A 23,770-nucleotide genomic window follows, 5' to 3' on the forward strand; every position below is an offset into this window, starting at 1 on the left:
TGGATGAAAGATCAGCAGGATGACAGTGCCTGCAGGCCCATCCCAAGAAACGGTACAGTATTGCTGGTTGGCAGTGAGGGTGCCTGCTCCCAGGTCAGCTGCTAATGTCTCCAACAATATGGTTTTTACATGCCTTCTGCTAACAGAGCCAGCCCCTCTGCAGTAGCTTCAGAGACAAACATACAAAAAGGATGAGCTTTCTCAGGCAATTGCTGCAACCTGTTTTCGACATCTTAAAAACTCATCTAGACCATTACATTTAAGCAGCATCCATATTGCACAGACTGTGTTAGGGGAATCAGGGTCTTCATCTCATGTTAAAAATCCTACAGAAAATTAGCTGAGCCAGTTTTATGGCCATCACTTCCAAAGTTTAAAATCCATTGCCAACCTAATTTCAGTTCCATTATGTTGGTGAAATAACCAGATGAAAAGATGAAAAGGGAATTTCACTAGGATGGTTTTGCTACTAGGAATATTACTGGTATGTTAAATCCCGTGAGCTTAACTGTCCTCGACTTCGACAGAGCTGAGTGTGTTGCTCAGTTTGGGAGGAGCAGGGGTCTGACTGCCCTGACCCCTGCCCAGAGCCACAGCCCAGGACACGGTGCTTCGCTTCCGCTGACAAGCACCGACTGCCATCTCTTGCTGACATCTGTCCTGCTGAAGCAGTGAAACTCCACAACAGTAACGGTGTATTAAAATACATACACTTTAATATAAAGACAAAACTTCAAAGCATTGTTTCAATTACAAATCAAGGTAAAGACACAAGAAATTAATTAAGTGAAGGGAGGGGAGAAAAAACTAACTCTTACATTGTGGAAAATTAGAAAGGCAGGATGGAAATATATATATTATACATACATATATACACACCAGAAGAATTCACACTAGTTCTATGGAAGAATGAAAGGAATGACAGGACAACTTACTGGTATAAAAAAAAAAGATAAATTAGGGGAAGTTTGAATTTTAAATAATTCAGTTTAATAGGCTAAATTATATAAACTAGTTCCTATTCACTAGGAAACATCCCATATCACTGTTCTAAGAAAATGGTTTTTTTTAAAAAATCCATTGAAAAATGGATTTTTATTAGTAGTTAAAAGTTTACTAATCAATTCCTGAGCAACAGCAACCTCATAATCTACCGCTTTCCCCATCAAAGTCCCACTCAGCGAGGGCAGGCTCCCACTCCTAAAAAGTTTAAGTAGAACAGAGACCTAAGAAATAATTTTTTAATTTGAGATTGATCACTTAAAAGATTAATAGGTTAAAAAAGCCAAGCAGGATGGATCAACCCATTCCACCTTTTTCCCTCATTAACTCCAGAAACAAGACCTTTCTAAAGAATGATTTGACTGCACCAGAAAAGCAACCAGATGTACCTTAAAAATAATAAATCACAAACTTGAGAACTTCAGGGTTAGTACTGTAAAACCTTGAATTTTAGGAAGTTATTTCATTTTTGAACTCTAAGAACTTAAGAAACATCTGCAGAAAGATGATCACAAACAGCAAATACAGTGGAGGATTATTTCCAAATTTTTTACTTTGGGTTTAAACCCTGAAGTTCACAATAATAGCATCTTTTACTGTGATATTCAGTCTAAATAGGTATTTATATATTTATAATGCATAAGGATAAATAAAATATGGCACAATAAAATTTTAAAAACTGGTAATCCATCTTTCAATGAAAACCTGATATGCAAGCTATGGAAATGTTGGAGCAAATAGAGGAAAAACCTTAACAGCCATAAAACTTCAAATACTTGTACACTTACTAGACATCTGTGCTTCAAAAAAAATCCAATTCTTGTGATTTTTCCTCAGTGCTGCAAAGATAGTTCACAAAAACACTGTCTAGTTTCTTCTCCCCAAACATCATGATTTTTGAAACACATTGTTGTTGGTTTGCAGTCCACTGTACAATGTCCATTTCTTAACTGAAGAAATCATCATTGGGAGCTCCCAAAGCTTAGTCCTCCTAATGCTTTTGGCTCAGGCAAAACAATAAAAGCAGAACTTCTCAATAAAACCACCTGGTGAATTGGGACAACTCCTTCTGAGAAAAAATACTTGTCAAGAATCTTTAGGTTTCCATACCCTGTATTAAAAAGGCTGATTTCAACACAAAAAGCAAACGGGTCACACTCAATCAACCTTGCATCAGTACTGGGACAAACTACCAAGCCGTAACTATCAGCACCAGCAGCCCTGGCACGTCCCCACTGGTGCTCGGAGGGGATCGGGACCAACGCGGGCCATAGGGGAGCCCAAAGCAGGCGGGCAGCTCAGGGCCAAGCTGCAGGGCTGGCAGCCTCCTCCTCCAGCAATGTGGCAAAACCTTGACTATGGGAACTCTAGGGTGCAAGGCCTCTGAGACATGAGGAGCCCATTCCACAGCTATGGTGCATTTGGGAAGGACTCGTGGCAGCAAGCCCCTGCTGCGGGAGCTTCTCGAGGGTCCCAGCACTGCCGGGCCAGGCCTGTGGATGTAGCCATGGGAGTCACAAGGAGGTGGGCCCCCTGCACCAACTCGACAAGATCAAAGCTCGTGCTGGCCCTCAAACTAACCACAGCAACTCCACATCCCACAAAACAAACAAACAACACGTGGATGAAGCTACGCCTGTCCAGGGGTGGATGCCAGCCCCACATCCACTGTCACACAAGGGCACTCTTCCAAGTAGGAATATAACGTGTTGGGGAGCAGATGCTGCCTTCTAAATACACAATCCCAGAAGAATCAAACCACTCAGGCCCCCAGAGGCAGCCCCATGGCCCTGCCATGGCCTCGTTACTCTGGAGTACAAGACCTCCCCAACGGGGGATGCCCAGATCCCAGGTTCCTCTGCAGGAAGGGTGCTAGGAAAGGTTGGGACGAGACGGGCCCTGATCCCCACCAGGAGCAAAGCCACCGTTGAGCACAGCAGCATCTCACAAACGTTGGTGCAACCCTGCTGCTTCTGGTTTTTATCAGCACTGCAGTTAACAGCCGGCGAGGCAGATCTGGCTCACACCCAGCTCGCTCCCCTCCTATTTGCTTTCTGCAGCAAAGCAACCACCCCAGAGGCCTCTGGTCAGATGTCTGCAGTTACAGCAGCAAACATCCCCCTGAAGGAGAAGCTTGCCCCCAGCAGGGCAAACGCAGGCAGGGGCTGAGCACAGGCACAGCCATGCAGCCACCCCACGCAGCCCCAAAACAACGCTCCGGTTTGAAGCATTTGAGCCAGAGATGCAAGGGAAGAGCCTGAACGCCATCTGTGCAGCAGATTTCAAATGAAAGTCACTTGCTCAAGCTTGATTAGGGAATAATAACAAAGAAGAAAAGCTACTCAATACTTCGAGTTGGGTGACGTTCGGGCCAAGCAGTGACAAGTCCTGGGGGTCTGCAACCTCCCAATTCACAGCAGCGCCTCACTGAGACCCTCACAAGCAGGCACCACAAGCTGCCCGCAGCACTTCAGCACCCGGAGCTGCGATTGCAGACCTCACACACTTGCCTTCCTCCCCACCACGCCTGCCCCCCTCCAGCCACAGGCAGGACCCAGGCCGAGCCCATGCTCAGAGCTCATCCAAGCGCAGCCAACAGTGGTGAGCACAAACTGCATGCTACAAGACAAGACAGCTCTGGCCACTAGGAAGAAGGATACAAGATGGAAGCACAAGAGATTTCTGAGTTTGTCTGGCCAAGGAGCCCTGAGTTCCTGCTATCAAAGAAACCAGCTAGAGACACTGCTCTAACGTCTGCCTCCGAGTGTAATGAGCATCTAGGACACGATGTGCTCCCTGGTGTTGGCAGCTTCCCCTAAAAGCACGTTTCCCTTCACCTCTCTCCCACTGCATTTGCAACCTGAACTAAGAGGAGCTAAATCCCATCAGTTTGACCAGACCGATCCACACCCTGCTAACGGGAATGGCCCTGTCTGCACCCAAACAAGAGGCGATGCAGGGACAGCTCAACTCCCCCGTGATCCTGCCCACAAGCTTGGTTCCAGCAACCCAAGGCTCCACATCCAATGTTTTCCCACCTTTTCCCTCAGCTACAGGAAAAGCTGAGAAATCTGACAGCAGGTGCCTCACACACCCCTGGCTAATGGAAGAATTGTTGCTCAGTGACTAAACGTGCAGCGAAGACTTGAGTTTAGGTTTAATGCTCTTGGAGCCCCCCCAGCCTCACAGCACGGTGGGTCTCAGTGGGCTGGAACCAGCAAGCAGGAGCCAGAGGTAACAAATCACTGTAGGAAGAACACGTGAGGGTTGTTCTCCAAGCCTGACATTTAGCAGTGGGGCACATATTTCACTCAGCACAAAGATCAGGATATTTCTTTTTCTTTTTTTTTTTTTTTTTGGCAACATTATGTGCCACAAGATGTATTTTGACTTCCTGATTGAGTCCCTCACTGGCAGCAGCAGTGTGGAGGAGAAGGAACATTTGTGACAGCCATAAAAACGGCTGGACCTGGGCAGGAAGTGGTAACACAGAAGGAATTCCTTTCTGGAACTGGCTGCTTGGCTTTGATGACTCAGAAGTATATCCAATTATTGAAAACAGGTTTCACGTCTCTGGCACAGCACTCACACATCAGGGTCACAAGGGTCTCATTCTCGTAGCCATATGGATCAGATCCCAACATCTCAAAGAGCTATTTCTCCAGCAGTCCTGCAAGCAGGTAAATGCTCTCCCCATTTTGCAGACAGAAGACAAACAATTTGAACTTGCTCAAGGTTATGGCCAAGCAGCAAGAGATCAGGGAGTGGAGAAGACAAATCCCATAGCAACCTCAGTGACTTCTCCCAAATAAAGCAGCATTAAGGCATCAGCCCAAAACCTCCATTGTCTCGCACTTCTCCAAACACACTGTAGCTTATCCAACACTCTCCTGGAAGCACACCCTAGCAAGGATTATGATGAAGACTTAGACCAGACTGGGACACGAGGAAAACTCACTACAACCATGCAGCGCATGGTGAGGTGACAGTGCCAGCAGCACCAGGTGCGGGTGGAAGATGCTGGCAAAGCCAGGGCAGCTCTGAGCTCCTGCAGCACAGGCTGCTGAGATGGAAGTGTCAGGTCATGGAGTACACCAGCACCAAGACGAACCCGAGGCAGAAGAAGGCCTGGCCTCCACAGGCCCCTGGAGGCTGCAGCAGATGCTTGGCCATCCAGTCTTTGTGCCTGGGTCTGTCCAGGGTGGGCTGTGCCCCTCTGGTTTCATCCTTCCCAGGTGATGGGAGTGAGCAGGCTCATGCTGATGATTTCTAACGAGTGCTTGCGAACAAGCCCTGCCACAGAGCACAGCGGGCCATCTAGAGCCAGAGCACCCAGCACATCTAACACAGACCAAAGGGCAACCCACTGTGGGGAGCAACACTGATGGAAAGGGGGATTTCGCTTTTCCCCAACATGCACAGGAGAGCGGATGACAAACTCTGTTCTTAGCCTTTGCTCTGTTTGCTCCCAGGCACTAATTTCTGAAACACTGTGAATGCAAAGCACATCATTCCTACAGCAAGCACCTGGCCAACCCTCTTCAGCTGCAGGAGAGTGTCAGGAGCCAGCTGGGCGATGCGTGCACCAAGCAGCTGTCCAGGGTTAGAAAGCACACCGGGTGGGCAGACCACCATGAGCCAGCTCCTCCTCCAAGCAGGCATCTCTGAACTGATGTGAAGCCTCCCTGTACAGAATGAGTTCTCTTGCTGGATGTCTTCGCTGGATTGAGATGAAAGTGGGGAGGGATAAGAGGTCTAAGGAACACTGGGTTGGTCCATTTTTGGAAAAGGATCTGACAAAAAGCAGATGGGTTTAAAGCTTCTTCTTCTATTTCCTCATCTCTCACATCTGGGATAAAAATGGAGGAGGGGTAATTAAGGCTACTGCCCCTCCAGCAATTGCTCATGCACAACCCACCTTCCAAGACCGGAGCACCTTGCTATTTGCCGGGAGGATGCTAAGGCAGCTTTGCAGCTTTCAATTAGCCAAGGATCTGGATGAAGCTAAAGCTGCCAAACTCCCAGCTGCAAAACATCTGGGTTACACTGTCTTCCTGGATTCCAGGACATTAACTCTATACAGCTTCTACTAGAAGCTACTGGATGTTTCTCAGCCATCACCCTCTGAGCTTTCTTGCGCTTTTCCAGGTTCTCATCTTGCAGCTAATAACACAGCAGGGCGCACCACTGTCAAGTCCTCTTCCACATGCGAAGCAGAAAACAGTTCCAAAACGCCCCTCATTTCCAGGGCTACCGACCCCTTCCCTTTCCAATGAGTAAGGCAACAAAATCAGCTCAATAGTTTCTGTGCACAAAGGCTGCCTAGGGAAGACACACATAAGAAACAACAAAAGAACCACGCTTGAACTAAATCTCTACTAAGATTGCCAGGGATGAGGTACAGAGAAAAGGGTCTAACTGAAATTTGCAGAGGGCAGGAGCTGCTCTATCACCTCTTCCCACTGCTCCCTTGAGCATGGCCAGCACGGCATTCACAGATCAGACAGCAGGAGAGCATGCAAGGACCGAGCTACCTCACCTCCTTCACATGCAGAGGCATAAGTTGGAAGGCAATGCACCCAGCCCAGCTTTTTGTGACCCCGGGACCCTCCATCAGCTGCCTGCTGAGGCAGGCTCAAGTCTAAGACAAATGCCCAGTTGCTGGAGGCTGGAGACTCATTAAGGAGCACCAGGGACCTAGAAGGGATTTAAGGGTAGCAAATGCCTTTCAGGCAGAGCGATCAATGCTGCCCCCAGAGCACCTGGGCAGGTGTTTCCCAATGCCTAAACGTATTTTTCTTCTAGTCATTTTGCTGTTGCAATTCCCCTTCTGTTACTGTAGTTTCCTTTATTGGTGCTTGGTCCAGTCTGAACTACAGACCGGGGTGATGTCTATATAATGGATTGTATTTCTCCTCATTTTGTGCACTTGAATAAATAAGTTTTTACAAGTTCACTGTGCACTGTACAGTCTAAAAATAAATGAAATAAAGTATATGAAATTTATAAATTTTCATCACATCTCTATAAAATACAGCCGCTGCTCAGAGCGGCACTTTCTGTACATAGAACACCAAGTCACAATACAATTAAATGCACCAGTTTGATAGTGTGGCAGCATGGTAAGCTAGATTGTGGTGTTTTTGTGAACTACCATTTAGATCTACTTAAAGCAAAGATATACAAAAGCAAAATGCACTTAGTCAGTAAATGTACACATCTAAGCCATTTCTGAATCAAGTATCAAAACTCTACTAACAAAATACATTGTACTTGGAACAAAAACAAGCTGAGATAATCTGCTACCTGCACCAGTACAGAAGCACTATGTTCAGTCTTCCCAATGTTATTAAAAAGGGCCTGACCAATACCAGTGATTATGCACCCTGTTCATATGCCAATGACATCCCAAAACAAGTTACCAGACTAGCTACCAAAATTCACAGTGACTTGAGTGCCACCAGCAACTGCAAATGGCCCAGTGAAGTAGTTTGAATGGGGCAGGACTTGAATTTCTTCTGTTCAAACTGTGCCTGCCTTGGCTGAGCTCACCTGGGCTGTCCCAGGTGATCTAGCTGCCACTCCAGAGGGGAGTAGTGAGTTCTCGTTTGTAATGAACACAATTAAAAACCACCCAGTTAACAGAGCGCCTGGCTCAGTTCACATTAGAGCAAAACACCAGATCAAAGACTGCCGTTTCTCTGTAGCTCACACTGCTGTAAACCAAGTGGATTTTGGTATATGAACAGAGTAAGTTGAATAAATAAAATGCAGACCTTTCTGAGAACTGGGTTTGGCATTGGTCAACCCTCCAAATTCAGCACCAAGGATTCAAACTAGAGGCACAGTTCTGACGGATGAAATAGCACCGAGAGGAGGCTCTTTACATCTCTGCTGGTGTGCCAGTCCTTAATTATTTAGAGAATTTAATCCTAAATTGTATTTATGACTCTAGGTGGAATAAAATAAATCAAAACTGTTTTTGCTTTAAAAAAAGATAAATACTTTACCTAAACTATCAACAATATAAACTGGAGCCTTAGGCATTTATTTTGCCTTTTTTTTTCTTCCTTTTTTCTTTTTTACTCAGATTCACAGTAAATATTTTCTCTGTTGTTTAGGTCTTTTTAGGTTTTTGTTTTGTCCAGTAGTAAGAGAGTAGAAACCCCTGCACAGGCCAGGTGAGCACCTTTCAGTGGAAGCCGAGTGAAGTTGGTCCACGTTGTCCTTGCATAGGTCACATTGGGTTGAGGTAGAAATCCTAGTTACCTGCACAACAGGAGGAGAGGAAGAGACTCATCTAAATAAGTGACAAAATCTACAGTTAGATGCGTCAATCATTTCTACACTGCTCCAAGACCTCGTCAGCCAGTGAAGAAGGCACAGTTCTTGTCTTGACCCAACCACAACCAGACAGACAGGCTTCCAACATTCAACCATGTTGAACTCTGTCCTTGTGTGACTGACCTCAACAAGTGAGGAAAAAAAGCGTTTGTTCTCCCACTCAGGACTTCACCTTTTTTAGAACACACTAATCCGCTTTGCATTTGTTACTACCTTGGGGGAGAAATGTTAGGAGAAACAAAGCAGATTATTTTAGTCCCGTTCCAGATTTCAGCCTCAGTTCTGGAAGGACTTTGAGCACACATGTTCAGATTAAGGTCAATGAAAATGCTCAAATATTTCACACGGAGCAGGACCCCAACTATGATACATTTGTCTCACAAACCATCTCCTAGGAGCATTACTTCTGCCCCTTTGCTCCACAGTCCAGCTTTAGACATCCAGCTGCCTTGCACTGAACTTCACTTTTGTGCCTTGCCTATTTTGCTAGGAGACTTGCTGTGGCAGGACCCACCACATACGATGGCATGGAGTCCAACCCAGCATGACCACCACTCCAGGTAAGGCATCTGCTTCAGCAGACTTCCACACCGCTCTCCCAAGTCATTCAGGTGTACAAAGCCCGGCACCTAATCCTCCTTAGCCTTGGTCCCGAGCTTGTTTCTAACCAGGGTCTTCCAAGCCCACCCTGTGACCCCATCATCCTGTCACCCTGCAGGCACACAGGGACATCACTGAACTCCTCCTCGCCCTCACTCATCATATAGAAGGACGGAGGAGATACTTACCTGCCTCACAAAAGCCTAATGAGACTAAATTCATGTCTGTGAAGCAATTACATGATGAAGACACTATAAACAATGCACAGTCAAAAGAATCTCTCAGGTATATTGTAATTGAGGCATATGTTTTATAAGCAGCAAAGAGTATCCAACCATAGATTTTACGTAGCTTTGGTATCAGTGAACAGCAACAACATCAAAGACCTACAAGAAAAGCATGGAGCGAGCTCTGGGCCCTAACATACTGATTTAACTTTGCGGTCACGAGCTTGTTACATCATGATGCCACAGAGTATTTTCATAACAACAGTACCCAACTCTGTGGTGGTACACTTTATTCTGGAGTTGCTCTAAAGGCATTTAAATACTGCTTCAGTAAAAACGCACAGTCTCCAGAAACCCTCCTCTCTTTTGCAGCCCCAGCCCTTATGAAGCATGGACTGCAGTGAACCCTGCATATTCCCTATCGTCTCATTCACATCTACACAGAAAGTAAGTGATTGCCACATGAGCATAAATACAGCATCTGATGGAGACTGTTACTTTTAGCCCTAGCAGTCAAGTCCAATAACGCTGCAGTGTGCGGATAACAAGGCCTTCTTGGTTTATTCTAATTCAGATTATAACGCTTTGCTACCTGTGATTGTGTTTTCCAGTGATGCAGGTGGCACATTGCAGTGCAAGACCAGTGCATTTGCACTCCAAGACAAAGCTGCAGCTTGTAACCTGGAGATTTTTTTTAACTTTATGACTGAGAGCAGCTGTTATTGACTGACAATGAAAACAAGACCACCACGTTGCCAGAGTCACAAAGCAGCAGCAGCACGCATCCTAACACTATGTGAACACGGACTTGTAGAAGAAGCAACAGTCTGTGTTGGAAGGCAAGAAGAGGAAAAGGGGGAATCAAAGTCGGCAACAACCACTGCCAATAACTGTATAAAAACCTTACTTAAAAATAGAACTTCCTCCTGACAACTGATCTTTAGAAGTAAACATTTTCAAGAAGTGATCCCAACCTGAACATAATCCTAACATCAGATGAGACAGACCAGAGTTACCACCGCGAGCACTCCTTGTCGAGAAATCCTGACTCCCAGAACAGAGAGCATTGAGACTCTTCACCCTCTGACATCACATTAATTACTTCCTACATTTTAGAGGTTTGTTTCACGGAGCCCATCCCCACCCTGTCTCTGAAAAGGAAGAAACATCATTCAGCATCTTGCACAAAACTCCTGATTGTTTTTTTTTGTTTGTTTGTTTTTCCCTCTAGCCTTACCTTACAAAATAAGAACTGTTAGCTAAGCAAGCTCTTTATCGTGGCTTAACCCCAGAAAGGTGCGAAGCATAAGGAGACTGCATGCCAAGTGTAACCCACATAGCGGACGTGCCAGCTGCGTTGGACTGCGTGATCATGGGCGCGGACTGTGCCAGCGCCAAGCGGGGCAGAGGCGGGTGATGGACTGTAAAGGAGGGGCGGGAGGTTTTGTGCTGGAGAGAGGCTAGCTTAATAGACAAAGAAGCATTAGCAGATTGGACAGAAGCAGCAGAAGAGGATGGCAAAAAAGCATCGCCAGGTGGGAGAGATGGCAGGTTCTGCAGAAGCGCAGGCTCAGGGTTAGAAGCAAGTAATGGAGGAGGTGGGGGCAAGGAAACATTAGGAGGGGGTGGGGGGGAATGGAAAACAGATTGCACTGGCGCTCTGTTGAGGTGCTGAGCAGATCTATTCTCACTAGATGTTACTAAATTAGAGGAGGGGGGTGGGAAGGATGAGGATGACGTGCTGGCAACAGCCTGCAGAGGGTTTAAGCTTAGCACTGTGCTGCTAGAGACAGCACTGCTGCTGAAACTGGCTCCAAATTGATGAGGAGAGGAGGCAGAAGGCACCGCATGGTTAAAAATACCTGCAAACAGGAGAGAAAAACTCAGCTTCAACAGATGGGCTTTGTACAGTCGCAAGTGACAAGAGAAACAAAAACCAAAAAAAAGCAAAATTATAGTAGTTATGGCCCCATACAAAAATATGCAGCATGAGAAGGCAGCAAGCAATGAGAGATAATGGTGCAGGCCAGGAGGTACAAAAGGTTTCACTTACCTTTCCTACTGCCAACCTCTAAATGCCACGAGGACAAACAGTCAGACCCAAGAACTGTCAGTTCTATATCACACAGGCAGACTTTTGATGAGATTACGTGGTCTCTAGAGTTGTTTATCTGTAGACTCAAACTGCTGCTCTTCCCTCCCCACCCTCCTGCTTTCCCACTTACAGGGCAGCAGAGGGGAGATTGCATTTCCAGCAAATCTACATGCTAAGAGATGTGAGAGTTAGGATTTCCCGACATGGTGCCTGAATGATTATGGACAGGTAAGAAAAACTGCCTTTGACATTTAGTAATGGCAGGTTCAGACTATCTTCTAGTCCTGCCAGCTTGTCTCCAGTTTGGACCACAGAAGCCAAGCCTGTGCAGAATCCCAGAAGCGCAAGCTGCATATGGCATTGCCCTTCCAGGCAAAGAAATGCTCTTCGTGTCCGTTCAAGAGCCAGAATGCTACGCAATTCCCAACACCGTTTCCTCTGAAGAGACAGTGATGTTTTGCTCTTCCTGGATCATACTAAATCCATTCAAGGCCTAATCACAACCTTTACTCAAGTTGACAAGTTATAGATCCTTAGCTTGGTAACACAACAAGTTAAATCTTTTACCTGCAGGTGGACCCTAAGTTGGTTCCAACACAGCAACATCTGAACAAGCATACATTATGAAATCACAAAGTCTGGGTGTATTCTTTCATTAAGGTGATACAACAAGATCATCTAGCAGACAAAGCTCATAGGATTTCACTGTGGGGAAATGAACTCATCCTAGCATTTCCGGGAGAGAAGAGAGATGGGTTATGTGGGAGAGATTTGCTCCACATCCTGCAGAAGTGAAAGGGTCTCACCCCTGGAGAGGCAGTGTCAGACTTTCCTTTAGGCCCTGTCTTATACCAGAGAAAGAGTTCTGCCTACCTCCAACTGTTCCACCTGTAACCCCAGGAGAGAAGTTCCCCATAGTGTGAGAATTAGTCAGTCTGGTTGCAGCTGATGACACGTGGACCAGACTGGCAGCAGCTGGCATCGAATTAAATAAGGACTGCAATACTGAGGAATTTGTCACCGAGTTGAGGTTTGCTTGCAAGGCCATGGGGCCAAGGGGAAACTGTGATCCAGTGGTCAAAGTGTTTAGGAAAGGATGGTGCGTCTGCACAGAAGATGCTGGGTTGCCTGCTGAAGAAACAGCAGTAGAAAGGCTTTTACCATTCAGAAGGCCACCAGACGAAACAGCAGCAGAAATGAAAAGGTTGTGGCCGTTTTTAAACTCCACATCTCGGTCCCTTCCTTTGCTGACCTTTCCGTTATGCTGCAAAGAGTTTTTTTCTGAAGAACCCCCAGTACGAATGCTTATTTCGCTTATCTCTTTGCTTTTGGCCCCTGACCGATTTAAGTCTTCTCCTTTCGTGCCACTGAGGCCTTCAAGTTGCCTCTTGTTCAAAAACGGATTTGTTTCCAATATCCCCACATCTTTGCTTCGCTGCGACTGAAAACCCAGGGAGCAGTTGGAAGTCGTCACATCTGAAGCCTTGTGCGGAAGAGAAGCACCATCGATAAAGCTGTGTAAACCAATGTCAGTTGACAGTCCACCATTGTATGTAAATCCATTGGTGGAGTTTGTACTAGGGCTGAGCCCGTCTGCCCCAGACGAGGGCATGGCAATGCTTTTCCTCGCATGTGCTGTGATCTTGGCATCAATGGCGAGGCTGTCCTCAGAGGACGGCCTGAAGGCAAACAACGAATTCTGGCTCAGGGATGAAACCGACTGCAAGGGACTGTCTGTAGTTTTGGTTAGGTTGATGTCAGATATTGGTGAAAAAGTAGATTTCCATTTACTGCTGTTCATGTTCTCGTTGGTTTGTGCTTGTTTCCTCCCAGGTAAGCTGCCACCTAGAAAGAAAGGTTTAAAATATCAAAAAGCAGCTTTCACTGAATCTGCTCAGTAAGAACAGTTTTTTTTTTTTTTTTTCCTTCAACACCCATATTTTTTATCAGTCTTTAATTTTCTTTCTGATCCAAAGGCAGAAATACTTGACAAATCACCTAAAAATCCTTCAAATTTAGCTTAATGCTCTGAAAAAGTTTGAGAATGCTGATCTACTCCTTCCTCCGCCTTTGCACTACAGATCCCTCCCCAAACCCTGACTTAGTGGAAAAACTGGTCAAATCTTTCCTGACCTACGACGACCAAAAAAGACTGACCCAAGATCTGTAATTATCAGCCACCTGTCTTAATTACTACGATGCAAAGCCCTGGCAGAACTGCACTCTACTCAACAGCACAGAAAGGCCTGCTATTGATAACAATGTCAGTCAGCGGCAGACACCCATTCCCAAGCCCAACCATTAAAACAACTAATTAACATTCCATACACTTACCATTTTCAACAGTCTTCTGTGGAGATTTGCTTTCCAATGATATTGTTGCAATTTTCCTCTCAATTCTAGTGGGGAAAATAAAAAGGTTATAGCACTCACTGCAATTTTTGTTGCACATTTACCCTTAAATATCTCCCTCAGGTTCATTTCTTAACAGTGGACTAAAGTATATAAAGCCAAGTCACCTAGAAAACTGCATGTTACTAAAGGAACTTAAAAGCACTAGAATAATCCACCAAGAACTAACTAGAAGCTATTACAGAATTTGTGCTCTTTGCCAAAATTAGTGCATGTTCAGAGAACTTCATTATTGCTCCTTCACAACAAGATGTTGGCTGTTGCTCCCATTTCTATAGTGGTTGTTTTTCCAGCACCTCGAGCAAGAACAAAATTATTGTACCTCACAGGTCAGCAAAGAATGGCGAGTACTCCATTTTCAGAGTAACGCCTTATCAGTTTGGGGTAGGAAGCGAAAAATTTTGAATCAAACTGAAACTGGGAGCGAGAGGGAGATGGATTCTTAGTTTAAAATTACACACTTGGCCTCAATACTCCTGCAAGCAACACAGTAAAAAGAAAGTTTCTACAATAACTCTTTCAGAGGCCAGACTCTGTCAGCCTTGCAAACACAGCAAGAAGAATAGATTCCCACATTCAAGTACTGCTGCCAAAAAACCTTCCCTATTCACAATTTCAGTCTCACAAGAGGCTTGGCATAATGGAATCAGTCTCCAAGCAAAGGGAACAAAGACAGCTTAACACACCTCTCCTGTTTATTGCACCTTTATTGGCTTCCCAAGAAATCTCATCCTGAAACCGGTGCCTGCATATTCACCTGGTGCTATTGTGCTCATCTTCAGATCCCTGCTCTTCATCTGATGTTAGGGGAGAGTAATGAACGCCGTTGGTCTGAATGAGGGGCTTTTCCTTTTTCAATACCGGGGGCTGGTCATTGTCCTGGTAAGGAACAGGAGAGTTCTTCAGGGAGTTTTCAGGAGAGGAAATGGCTGTTATTTCTAAAGGCTGGTTAATGTTATTGACCTGGGCAAGAAGGAAAGAAAGCAGTTATGGATGAGAGTATCCCTTTAGAAACAAGGCATCTTGTTAAGGATATCAAGAGCAGGCTTAACTTGCTCAGCTTTAGGATAGGCCAACAGCTGCTTGTTTAGCACTGCCATTGTTATACTCCAGCATCTTGCACTAGAGCGCCCTGGATGAAAGCTTTAATGTAACTTGGAAAAATACTCTCATTATTTGATTTTATGTTTTAACACAGAAATGAAGACATGGGACAATCACATTTCTTTTCAAACTACCACGGCAGGATCACATGAACACAACTTGTATAGCTGGCTTATTAATGTGAGAATGCCATACGCTTCTGGCACTCAAACTATTTAGTCAATCTTAGCTTAAACTACATTCAAAATATTTAATCTACAGACTAAAAAAAATCAACTTCATTGAGAAAACAAACTTTGTCGTAAGAGAATAAATTATTTTTATTTTTTAATGCTCTGACAGAAAGAACTCTGAGATGTTCTACCTATTCTAAAACAGTTCACCAGCTTTCAGCAATTCTCTTGTCTCCCAGATGAGCCATTTCCACAAAGGGTCTACACTCCAATTTTAGCTACTAGCACTGTGACAACCTGAGGGTATGCTAAATAATAAAGCAGTGGAAGCTTATTTCTAATTCAAAGAGATTTCCCAGGCCCTTCTCTTTTGCCCTTACCATGGAGTTGATATTCAGTGGTGAACCTGATGGTTGAGTAAAGAGTCCAGACATAGTGGGTAAGGATTTACGTTTAGGGGAGACCCCGGAGTTCCCGCTGAGATTCCCAGTAGAGGATCTCTTCCGCCGGCCTCGCTTCTTCCCATCCTGCGCGTGTGCTTGGCCGCAGTCCAGCCGAGCGCTCGCGGGCAGAGGACTGTGCTTGTTGGAAGGGGATTGTTTTACATGTCCTGTATTAGGAGAGATTGTAAAGATGATTCTTCTCTTGGCCTCGTTCTCAGGATCTGAAAACGCTGCATCAGACTGAAGATCCCCCTTTGTTCCTTCGGCAAACATCTTCTGAGCATCTGCATATTGCAATACCCCTACCAGGCTCTGGGAGGTGCCATTTAACCTGGGGCTTGTTGAGTGCTGGTGAGCAGGGGAGTTTTGCCCAGAGTTCCTTGACTGCATCATTAGCAAAGGATGTTGTGGAGTGGAACTCCGAGACCCTACTGAGTTAAACAGACTCCCAGAGTCGTCCAGAGCTGCCTGATCAACACTATGGTTAAGATGGGCTGGGCTGTTTGTAAGATTTCCATTGACTGCCACGGAGCCAGAAGAGTAAGAAAAACCTGTTGAAAGGGAAAGTATACATCATTGCTTCTGCTGAGTGATAGTTCACAGTGCTAGATTTCTGGGATGGCTGGGAGTAGATTCAGCTCTACCCATGTTCGATCAGCCAGCAGCCGTGTACTACATGGGAAACTGCGCAGCTGCTTTTTACATTGTGCAGTTGAGATGGCTCTGTGTGCTGATGGTTCCAGTTAGATGTTAATTATTTTCACTACTCTTTTTCCCAATTCAGGAAAATTCATGTGTTATATGGTGTTTAAACGGAACTCATGTCAAAGTTTCTTTTGAATTTCTACACCTTCTGAAATCAGGGCTCCTCTACTCTCAACTCCTTCCTATCATCAAGGAAATAAGATCAGCAATTTCAGTCCATTTCTTCTTCAAAAAAAGAAGGGACTGTCATCTATACAGCCCATCTCCTACTCAAAATTAGAGAAAAGGCTGTGGCTTAGGAAGCGACAGGGGATCTTCAAAGAAATTGTGGCAGAAGAATGCCACGTGGGAAGAAGCTTGGAAAGGGAATTAAGTATTTGTCATGGCATATCATAAATGGGTTTAGTGCTCTCGTAAGGCCTTGCCTCCGGGCTGCCTAAATGAAAGGGGTGGAAGGGAATACAGTACTATTTTACTTTTTTAAAAAATTATTATTTTTAAACATTTCTTTTGTTTTATAGAAAATTGCAGCCAAGCCCTTCTTTGCAAAACAGATGCTAGAAACAACAGAAGCCCCTCAAGGTGACAAACATTAAGAACAAATGCACTCTGATGAGGGATCAGCTGTAGAACAGCTTCTGTATACCAGAACCTACTTTTCCCAGTCCACAACATTCCTATATTCTGAACAGCTAAAAGCCACAATTTCAACAGATGAATGAGTTCAGAAGCAATGTCTGTACTTAAAGGTACCCCTATTCTCTCCCTTATTGACATTTCTTCCTACCCAGATACTTGTGCCTTTACAAATGCTCATAAGACACCATTGTGACTTGCTTAAAGAAATTAATTCTGCTATTAAAAACAAAACGAAACAAAACTCCACCATCCTTCAAAATAAAATTTTTAAAGCCAGGTCAGTTCATAGTATGGTAAGCACTTTGCTGGTTTGCAACACTGTAGAGATCTTAATCCACTTAGGAGAGTTTACAAAACCAACTACTTACTTAAACAGCAAGGTGCTGCAGTTCAGATAAAAACACGTCAAACTAATACTCTGTACTAAAATGTATCCAGGCTGTAGGCACAGTTTTGACAGTCTCAGAACATCACCACCTCTGATTCTTTGCTCTCATTACAAAACACACATTTACGTAGCACTCTACTCTTCTGAATGACCTGAGAAGCGCTCAGAAAAAACTCAGACACATGCATTTGTGGACGCTGTCAAGATGAGACAGCACACCTTCACATAGATGAGGCCGTTACCTGAGGTAGCCAAAGCCAGTGGCTTGTTTCCAGCAGCACTGCTTACACCATTATGAGAACTAGCACCAATTTGCTTTTCAAGTGTTGATGAGTCTCTGTTCTGATGAACTGGGCTAGGTGTGCTTCTCTGTGGGGACAGAAAGAGGCATATTAGTACAAGAAGTATACTCAAAAGTCACTAGTTAGAACAAAAAAAATAAAAATCACACGCATTAGTAGATTAGAGATTAGAGGTTCTACTTCCTAAATGTCTTAGATTTATCTCGTTTTCAAAAAAAAAACATAGATCAGCATAGGGGACAAAACTGAGTAGTGATTACACTGTGATAGTTATCTAGCACACGCCTGATACCATCCAGTTAGAGAACAGACTCATTGTTCCAGAAGGTTTAGATGCACAACTGCACTGTGATCAGAGAGCAAATGCCTCAGCCCACTGTTTACAGGCAGAAAGAAAACAAATGTTTGTATCACGTCCCCAAGCCTATACACACAAAGCTCCAAACTACCCCAAACTGAACATGAAACACATTAGACTATGTTCTTTGGTACAATGTCTGAGGGTGGTGTTTTCCTGAAAGCAGGCACAACGTTTGTGAAATGATAGGCTGAATAAACAATGACAAACGTTTGTGAGAAACCAGACCAGTCATTTTGAAACTTCTCTGCCACTGAAAGTAGAATGAGCTTATCAGGATTTCAGAGAGATAGCCCCAAAGGTTCTCTACTGAATACCTGAGAAGTCAGCTACAGAGCAGTCACTCTCACAGTAGCAATTACAACATAAAGGTACTGTTCAGGTTCATCCCACACAGTTAGCACACAAAGATCAACAATTTATCAATGACCAAGCTGAGGCAGAATTTGGTTCCCAGTGTAATGCAACAAGACAAGGGCTAAGAACAAGTTGACATATGGGATCCTTGGCTCCCAGCGCCATAAACTCTCAGATGCTGCACCTTTTCCACCAAGCCAAACATTCAGCCTATGACCTCTAGAGGCATGCACTTTATTTTCCTTCCTGGCTGAAACACCACCACAGACACAGGAGCAAAAATCTAGAGCACGACTAAGACACAAGAGGATGCATCCCAACAGCAGCCTTCCCCGAAGCACTAGACATTCAAGGTTAGCAGCCCACTATGGATTCTGGTGTACAGCACCCCATTACTGCTCAATGTGATTTTAGTTAGGCATGGAAAGTGTTGATGATCCCTTACTCACCACCTTCTCAACACGGCTAGGTAGGACTACGCTGGCCAGAGGGATACTAACAGGGAGTTTATTGGGCTGCACTGTGCTGAGAGGAATACTGATAGGTAGGCTGGTGATAGTTTCTCCATTACTCACAGAGGTTCTCTCTCTTAAACCCTGTAAATGCAAAAGAGAAAGTAATGTTCTCAACTGCAAACTATTACTGAAAAGACATCCTAAACTAACGGTAACTTGCTCATTTAGATTTTGTCTTTTTTTTTTTTCCTCATGTTGAGAATTACATGATTCAGAGTGACAACTATATAGCAAAAACAGGGCATGCATGGAGCAGCTTTGTTACCAACATCAGTCTACTGGGACAGCAACATCCAACGGCACAGAAATACATAAATTAAAGCTCCTACTGCCCCTAAGCATAAGAAAAAAGATATCTGAGGTGAGCTCATTTCCTAGTGTCTTTGTTACAGCTCTGTGAAAAACACTCATCTAACAGAGTTTGTATCTTGAGGTCCTCTGTACACAGAAGATGGAGTAGCCAGAAATTTTTCCATGGTAACCTCCTGTGGGAGGGCACCTGCTTGCTCTGAAATGAGCACCAATAGGATTCATGGCAGAACCAATGTGGACAATTTTTTTTTTTTTTTTTTTTTTTAATACAAAAGAAGTTTAGTTTTCAAGTCAAAGTACACTCACACCAGGTCAAAAAGAAGTCCTACTGCATTACTGGCACAGTTCACATGCAAACCAGTGACTCAAAGGTAAGCATGCCTTTCACGAGCACCCTATTCTCTCTTCCTCTAGCCAGTTCCTCTTTTTTATTGCACCACACCTACTGTAATTTATATTATTTTCCATGCCAAGTTGACCAAGCACATCTGCTTCTCCTAGTCTGGCCAACTTTTTGTTCTACAAGGTGTAAAGTCTGAATTCAAGCAAAAGCAAATCTTTTACCTTCTCGCCTGCAATTGGTAAGGCCGCTGGGGAAGAGGGCCGAGTTTCCTGAGGACTCAGCTTTATGCCATTTGAAATACCAGGGCTTGGATACGTAAGGCCATTCTCTTTGACGTGGTCAGCTCTGTGAACAGAGATGTAGGATCATTAGAATACAAATCTAAATACTTTTGTTTTGCCAGGAATTCCCATACCAAACTCCAGATACCATACCACTTTATTTACCTGATCAGCTAGCACTGCAGGTTTTGCTGAGACAAAACTTTTAAGTACTTAAAACTCGACTTTTAAAAACATTTTTCCACAATACAAATAAAACACTTATTAAAATAAACAAACCCATCCATTCACAACCTAGGAAATGATCATGCTCACCTCTGTATCTCATTAGTTGTTGCTTTTCCGTTGACTGCATGGTCTTGATTCAAGTGTCTCCTTAGTGCTATTTTAGCTGGGGAAAACCTGGTATAATCAGGTAAGGACAAGCTCGTCATCTTGTCTGCTTTCTGTCTGCTGCTGTGGTTTGGGGTACAAGGTACTATTTCTTGGTCCAGGTGAGAAGTCGTGTACTGAGGGGTGTTCTGCTTCGAGGACGGCCTGCTAAAAGTGTTATGGATTTCATAGGGAGTAGCATGGCCATTCATGGACAGTTCAGGGCTCATGCCATTGATGGGGGGCATAGGAAATTTAGAGCATTCAAGCTCCAGTTGGAACCTGTTGTGATCAGCCTCAGGATCACGGCTCAAATGGTTTTTATTGCGTAGCTGTACTGACAATGACTCATCAGACGGCGTGTATGATTTCAGCTGCATTAGCTCCTGCTGTCTTTGACTTTTCTCAAGTTCCACAATGCTGATCTTTAAATGAAGAGGAGGACAATGATTAAAGACCACACTTAACAATTCTATTACATTATGGAGTTTTGCCTCGATATGCTTATCAGAACAACTGACCCCATTTCTGGGAATAAAAAACAAGTGACCCACAATTTGAGGAACAAATTTCAACGTGCTATTACAAGTCTGAGACCACAACGTGAAGGCAAGAGGAATGGCTCACATGCTTAGAAAACACCTTTTTCATTTTGGAATCAAATGTAAAATATCCTCAATGTCTATACAGAATACGGAGTAACTCAATATTGTCAGTCATTGATGGAAAAGGTCAATCCCTGCCTAGGCATCCAGTAAAAAGGCTGGATTAGCTTTAGAACTAACTTCACAAGGAAGGAAAAGTTCTTCAGTCACAGAAGTTTCATTTCTTTTTCATTGTGGTGTCATTCTGTGGGATCTGATTCCTGAACTGAGACTTCAGAGCACAAAGGCGACATTACCATGAAGCCACATATTATGTTAACGAGCAAGACTTTTTTTTTTAAAGCCAGTCATGCTTTTTAAATAATGTGTAATGATAAATCATGATTCCTTCTTCCACAGCATTACCAGGGAATCAGGTCATAGAATATGCTTTCCTTAAAAGTCATCTACGTTCATATTCTTCAAGCTTACTAACAGACACTCCCCTCCCCCAACAAACAGATTGATCTCCAGAAAAAAAAAAAAACACCTAGCTTATCCCTTAGTATCCTATTTAGTCAAGTACTCTGAAATGGCCCCTTGTCCAGGAGCTACCTTGTGTTGGTGACTCTAAAGTTGTTTCTTGCTCTGTACCTGCAGTTCCAAACAGTGCTTTTGTTTCTCAGAAATCTGATTCTTCAGCGCCTGCTTCTCTTTCAGCAAGTTCTCCAGTGACAATGTTGACCAATCCAGCTTAAGTTCTTCACAGCGTGCTTTAAGCTGCAAAGACATGAGATAAACAGATCAAAAGACAACTTTCAACTTTTCACACCACTCAAGGTACACAGTGAAAGGCATGCACCTTTCATCTGGATATCTGCAAGCAACTTCTTATCCTCTCAGCTTAAGCAAAATACCACCACAAAAGGGTCCTGTAGTCCCTGTCTAATGGGGGAGGAGGTGGCCTGGTTCCTTCTTAATATACTGTTAGCACCCAGCCTCACTAACAACTTCCATTCCCTTGCCTAACTTTACAGTTTGAGTTACTGAGATTAAAAACAGAAGTTATGGGTACTACAAAGCAAGTGCTGTACACACTTTTTTTTGCCAGAGATCCAGATAAAGTGACAAGCCCACATACAGCTGTGCAGCTGTTTAAGGGACACAGATGAGGCCAGCAAACTGCTACCTCAGCATCTGGTTATGATTAAAAAAAGGTTTCCAAGAAGTACCACCTGCATTCTTTTCCAGAAATTCTTCTCAGTTTCAGAGAAGCTATAGCAGCTGGAGTGTTGTTTTTTTGTTTTTTAATTATTATTATTCATTAAGATACCTAGAGACGGGGGCAGCCCTCAGCTCATGATCTGTCCTCCTTACACGGATGGGAGCATCACTATGCTACTCAAATACAAGCATTGTACGCACCAGCTGTAAGCTCTGGTTCCTGAGTTCGCTGTTATCCTTCTCCAGCTGTTTCGTCTGTTCTTTCAGTTGCTGATTGTGAGCAGAGATTTCCTTCTGAGCCTGAATCAGGTCATTGTATGTCAGCGCCTTAACTCCCAACTACAACATGGAGGGTAAAAGGGAAAGAGATCATTCAGTAAGGTCTTGACACACTAATTCCAGACAACTGTCACATTCAAAAGAAAGACTGCAGAACTTCTGCAGCTTCCAGAAAGCCCCCCGACATTCTCCAAAGCACTTCATCATCATTAAGAGATACAGAAGTTGCTCTTGCCAGCCAGAACAACTGTAGAGCTACCATGTTTCCTTCTATGAGTCCAAACTTGTATTTGTAAGGCAGAGTTTGTTCAACTAGCTGTGGGTGTATCCTTTAATAAAATACCACAGTGCTGTGATCTGTCACCCCCTTCTCTTGGATACAGTATCACACAACAATTTCAACAATGAAAATGAAACCTAATCAAATATTGAAAGATTCTGTGTGATTTAACATGATCTACTGCAAAAAGGAGACTACTTTGAGACTACTCTAGACATGCTCATTTTTAATCAAAAGCATTTGCTTGCAGATGACGAACAAGCACACACTTCCAGCAGACCAGGGTAGCTACCTCATCAAGTTTCTGTTGAAAAAGACGTTTAATTTCCTCTTTCTGTGCCTGGCAGTGGGTGAATAACTGCTGTGCTGTCCCCAGTAGCTGTGCATTCTTCTCCTGGAAGGGGGAAGAGACAATATATATTTAGCATCAACTGCAGCACAATCCCTCTTGTTAAGATGTTTACATCTAGTTTGTACAGCAAGTTGGGTGTGACTGAGCTCAGAGTAGAAACCTATGAAAAAATCCAGCTCTCAGACTTCTATGACACTGTTTTTATTAGTATTGAACACTTTGGTGAAGCTCAGTAGGTTGAAAAGAGATTTGGGGTAGTTTCTTTTGCTATATGGTAAGATATAATCTGGACAGTCTTAAATTCATTTTTATCCTCCTAGTACATTGTAAAGAAGTAGTAATAATTACATCCTACAGAGCAGAAATGGAACTGGAAAAGATTATCTGTATGATACCTGTTACTAAAATGGGAACAGAACCTGAATCTCCAGAGCCCCGACTGAGAATTTTCTTACACAATACCCATGTCTCATGGAAGGCACTCAGTAAATGAAAATACACTGTGAGGGACGTGGGAGGAAAGTCATAAATAAGCCAAGCCACTTGTACTTCTTCCAATGCCAAAATTACTTCGGCAGGCCACCCAGCCCTTCCAATGGCAGAACATTTCCTGCCCATTACATTCCTTAACTAGATACTTGCTTACTTGTTTCATGGTCACGCACCATGCAGGCAGCAAAGTGCAAGAACTGGACTATCATTTTTTTCAGTTCCAAACTGGAAGATGAGTGAAGGGAGAATAAAAAGTTCTGGAGATGACACTTTTCTCCAACTTTTTCTGCTGAAATCAAACAGGAACCATGAAGAAACTGAGCTGTCACCCCAGAAAAAGTTGAGAACAAGAGCAAAATAAATGCCTTGATCTTCCAAGCAGTCCGTTAATGAAGTGAAGCTGCAGTGCTGGCAGGTCCAGTACATGTGAAAAACACAGTGGCCCTGCCACACAGCTCATATTGCTATTCACGCCCATGACTTGGGAAAACAGTTGAGTCACTGCAAAGCTAAACTGCCTGTCACAGTTGATGCTGAAGAAGTGGTTTATGCTTTCAACATCAGCCATTTCATTCATCCTTTACAAG

The 23,770-nt window shown here is 44.0% G+C and overlaps 1 protein-coding gene across 5 annotated transcripts in view; it reads right to left on the reverse strand.

Annotated features, from left to right (window-relative positions):
• Positions 1-439: 439 nt before the first annotated feature.
• DOT1L (DOT1 like histone lysine methyltransferase) overlaps positions 440-23,770 on the reverse strand; it is a 74,321-nt gene continuing 50,990 nt past the window's right edge. The window contains exons 17-29 of one of the 5 annotated variants that reach the window (XM_082779930.1): positions 22,632-22,733; positions 21,982-22,119; positions 21,211-21,336; positions 19,916-20,397; positions 19,541-19,664; positions 18,599-18,745; positions 17,375-17,501; positions 15,338-15,951; positions 14,438-14,643; positions 13,603-13,667; positions 12,142-13,113; positions 10,411-11,035; positions 440-8,271 (exon numbers count right to left, since the gene is read on the reverse strand). In XM_082779930.1, the coding sequence (XP_082636056.1) occupies positions 10,446-11,035; positions 12,142-13,113; positions 13,603-13,667; positions 14,438-14,643; positions 15,338-15,951; positions 17,375-17,501; positions 18,599-18,745; positions 19,541-19,664; positions 19,916-20,397; positions 21,211-21,336; positions 21,982-22,119; positions 22,632-22,733 (3,693 nt within the window). In that variant the 3' untranslated portion in view covers positions 440-8,271; positions 10,411-10,445. Of the gene's footprint in view, positions 8,272-10,282; positions 11,036-11,226; positions 13,114-13,602; positions 13,668-14,437; positions 14,644-15,337; positions 15,952-17,374; positions 17,502-18,598; positions 18,746-19,540; positions 19,665-19,915; positions 20,398-21,210; positions 21,337-21,981; positions 22,120-22,631; positions 22,734-23,770 lie in introns of those variants that run through there. The other 4 variants (XR_014319100.1, XM_082779932.1, XM_082779931.1 and 1 more) reach the window with 4 other exon arrangements.

The sequence above is a fragment of the Aythya marila genome (genome assembly GCF_965140915.1).
Source record: "Aythya marila genome assembly, chromosome: 27".
Classification (NCBI taxonomy): domain Eukaryota; kingdom Metazoa; phylum Chordata; class Aves; order Anseriformes; family Anatidae; genus Aythya; species Aythya marila.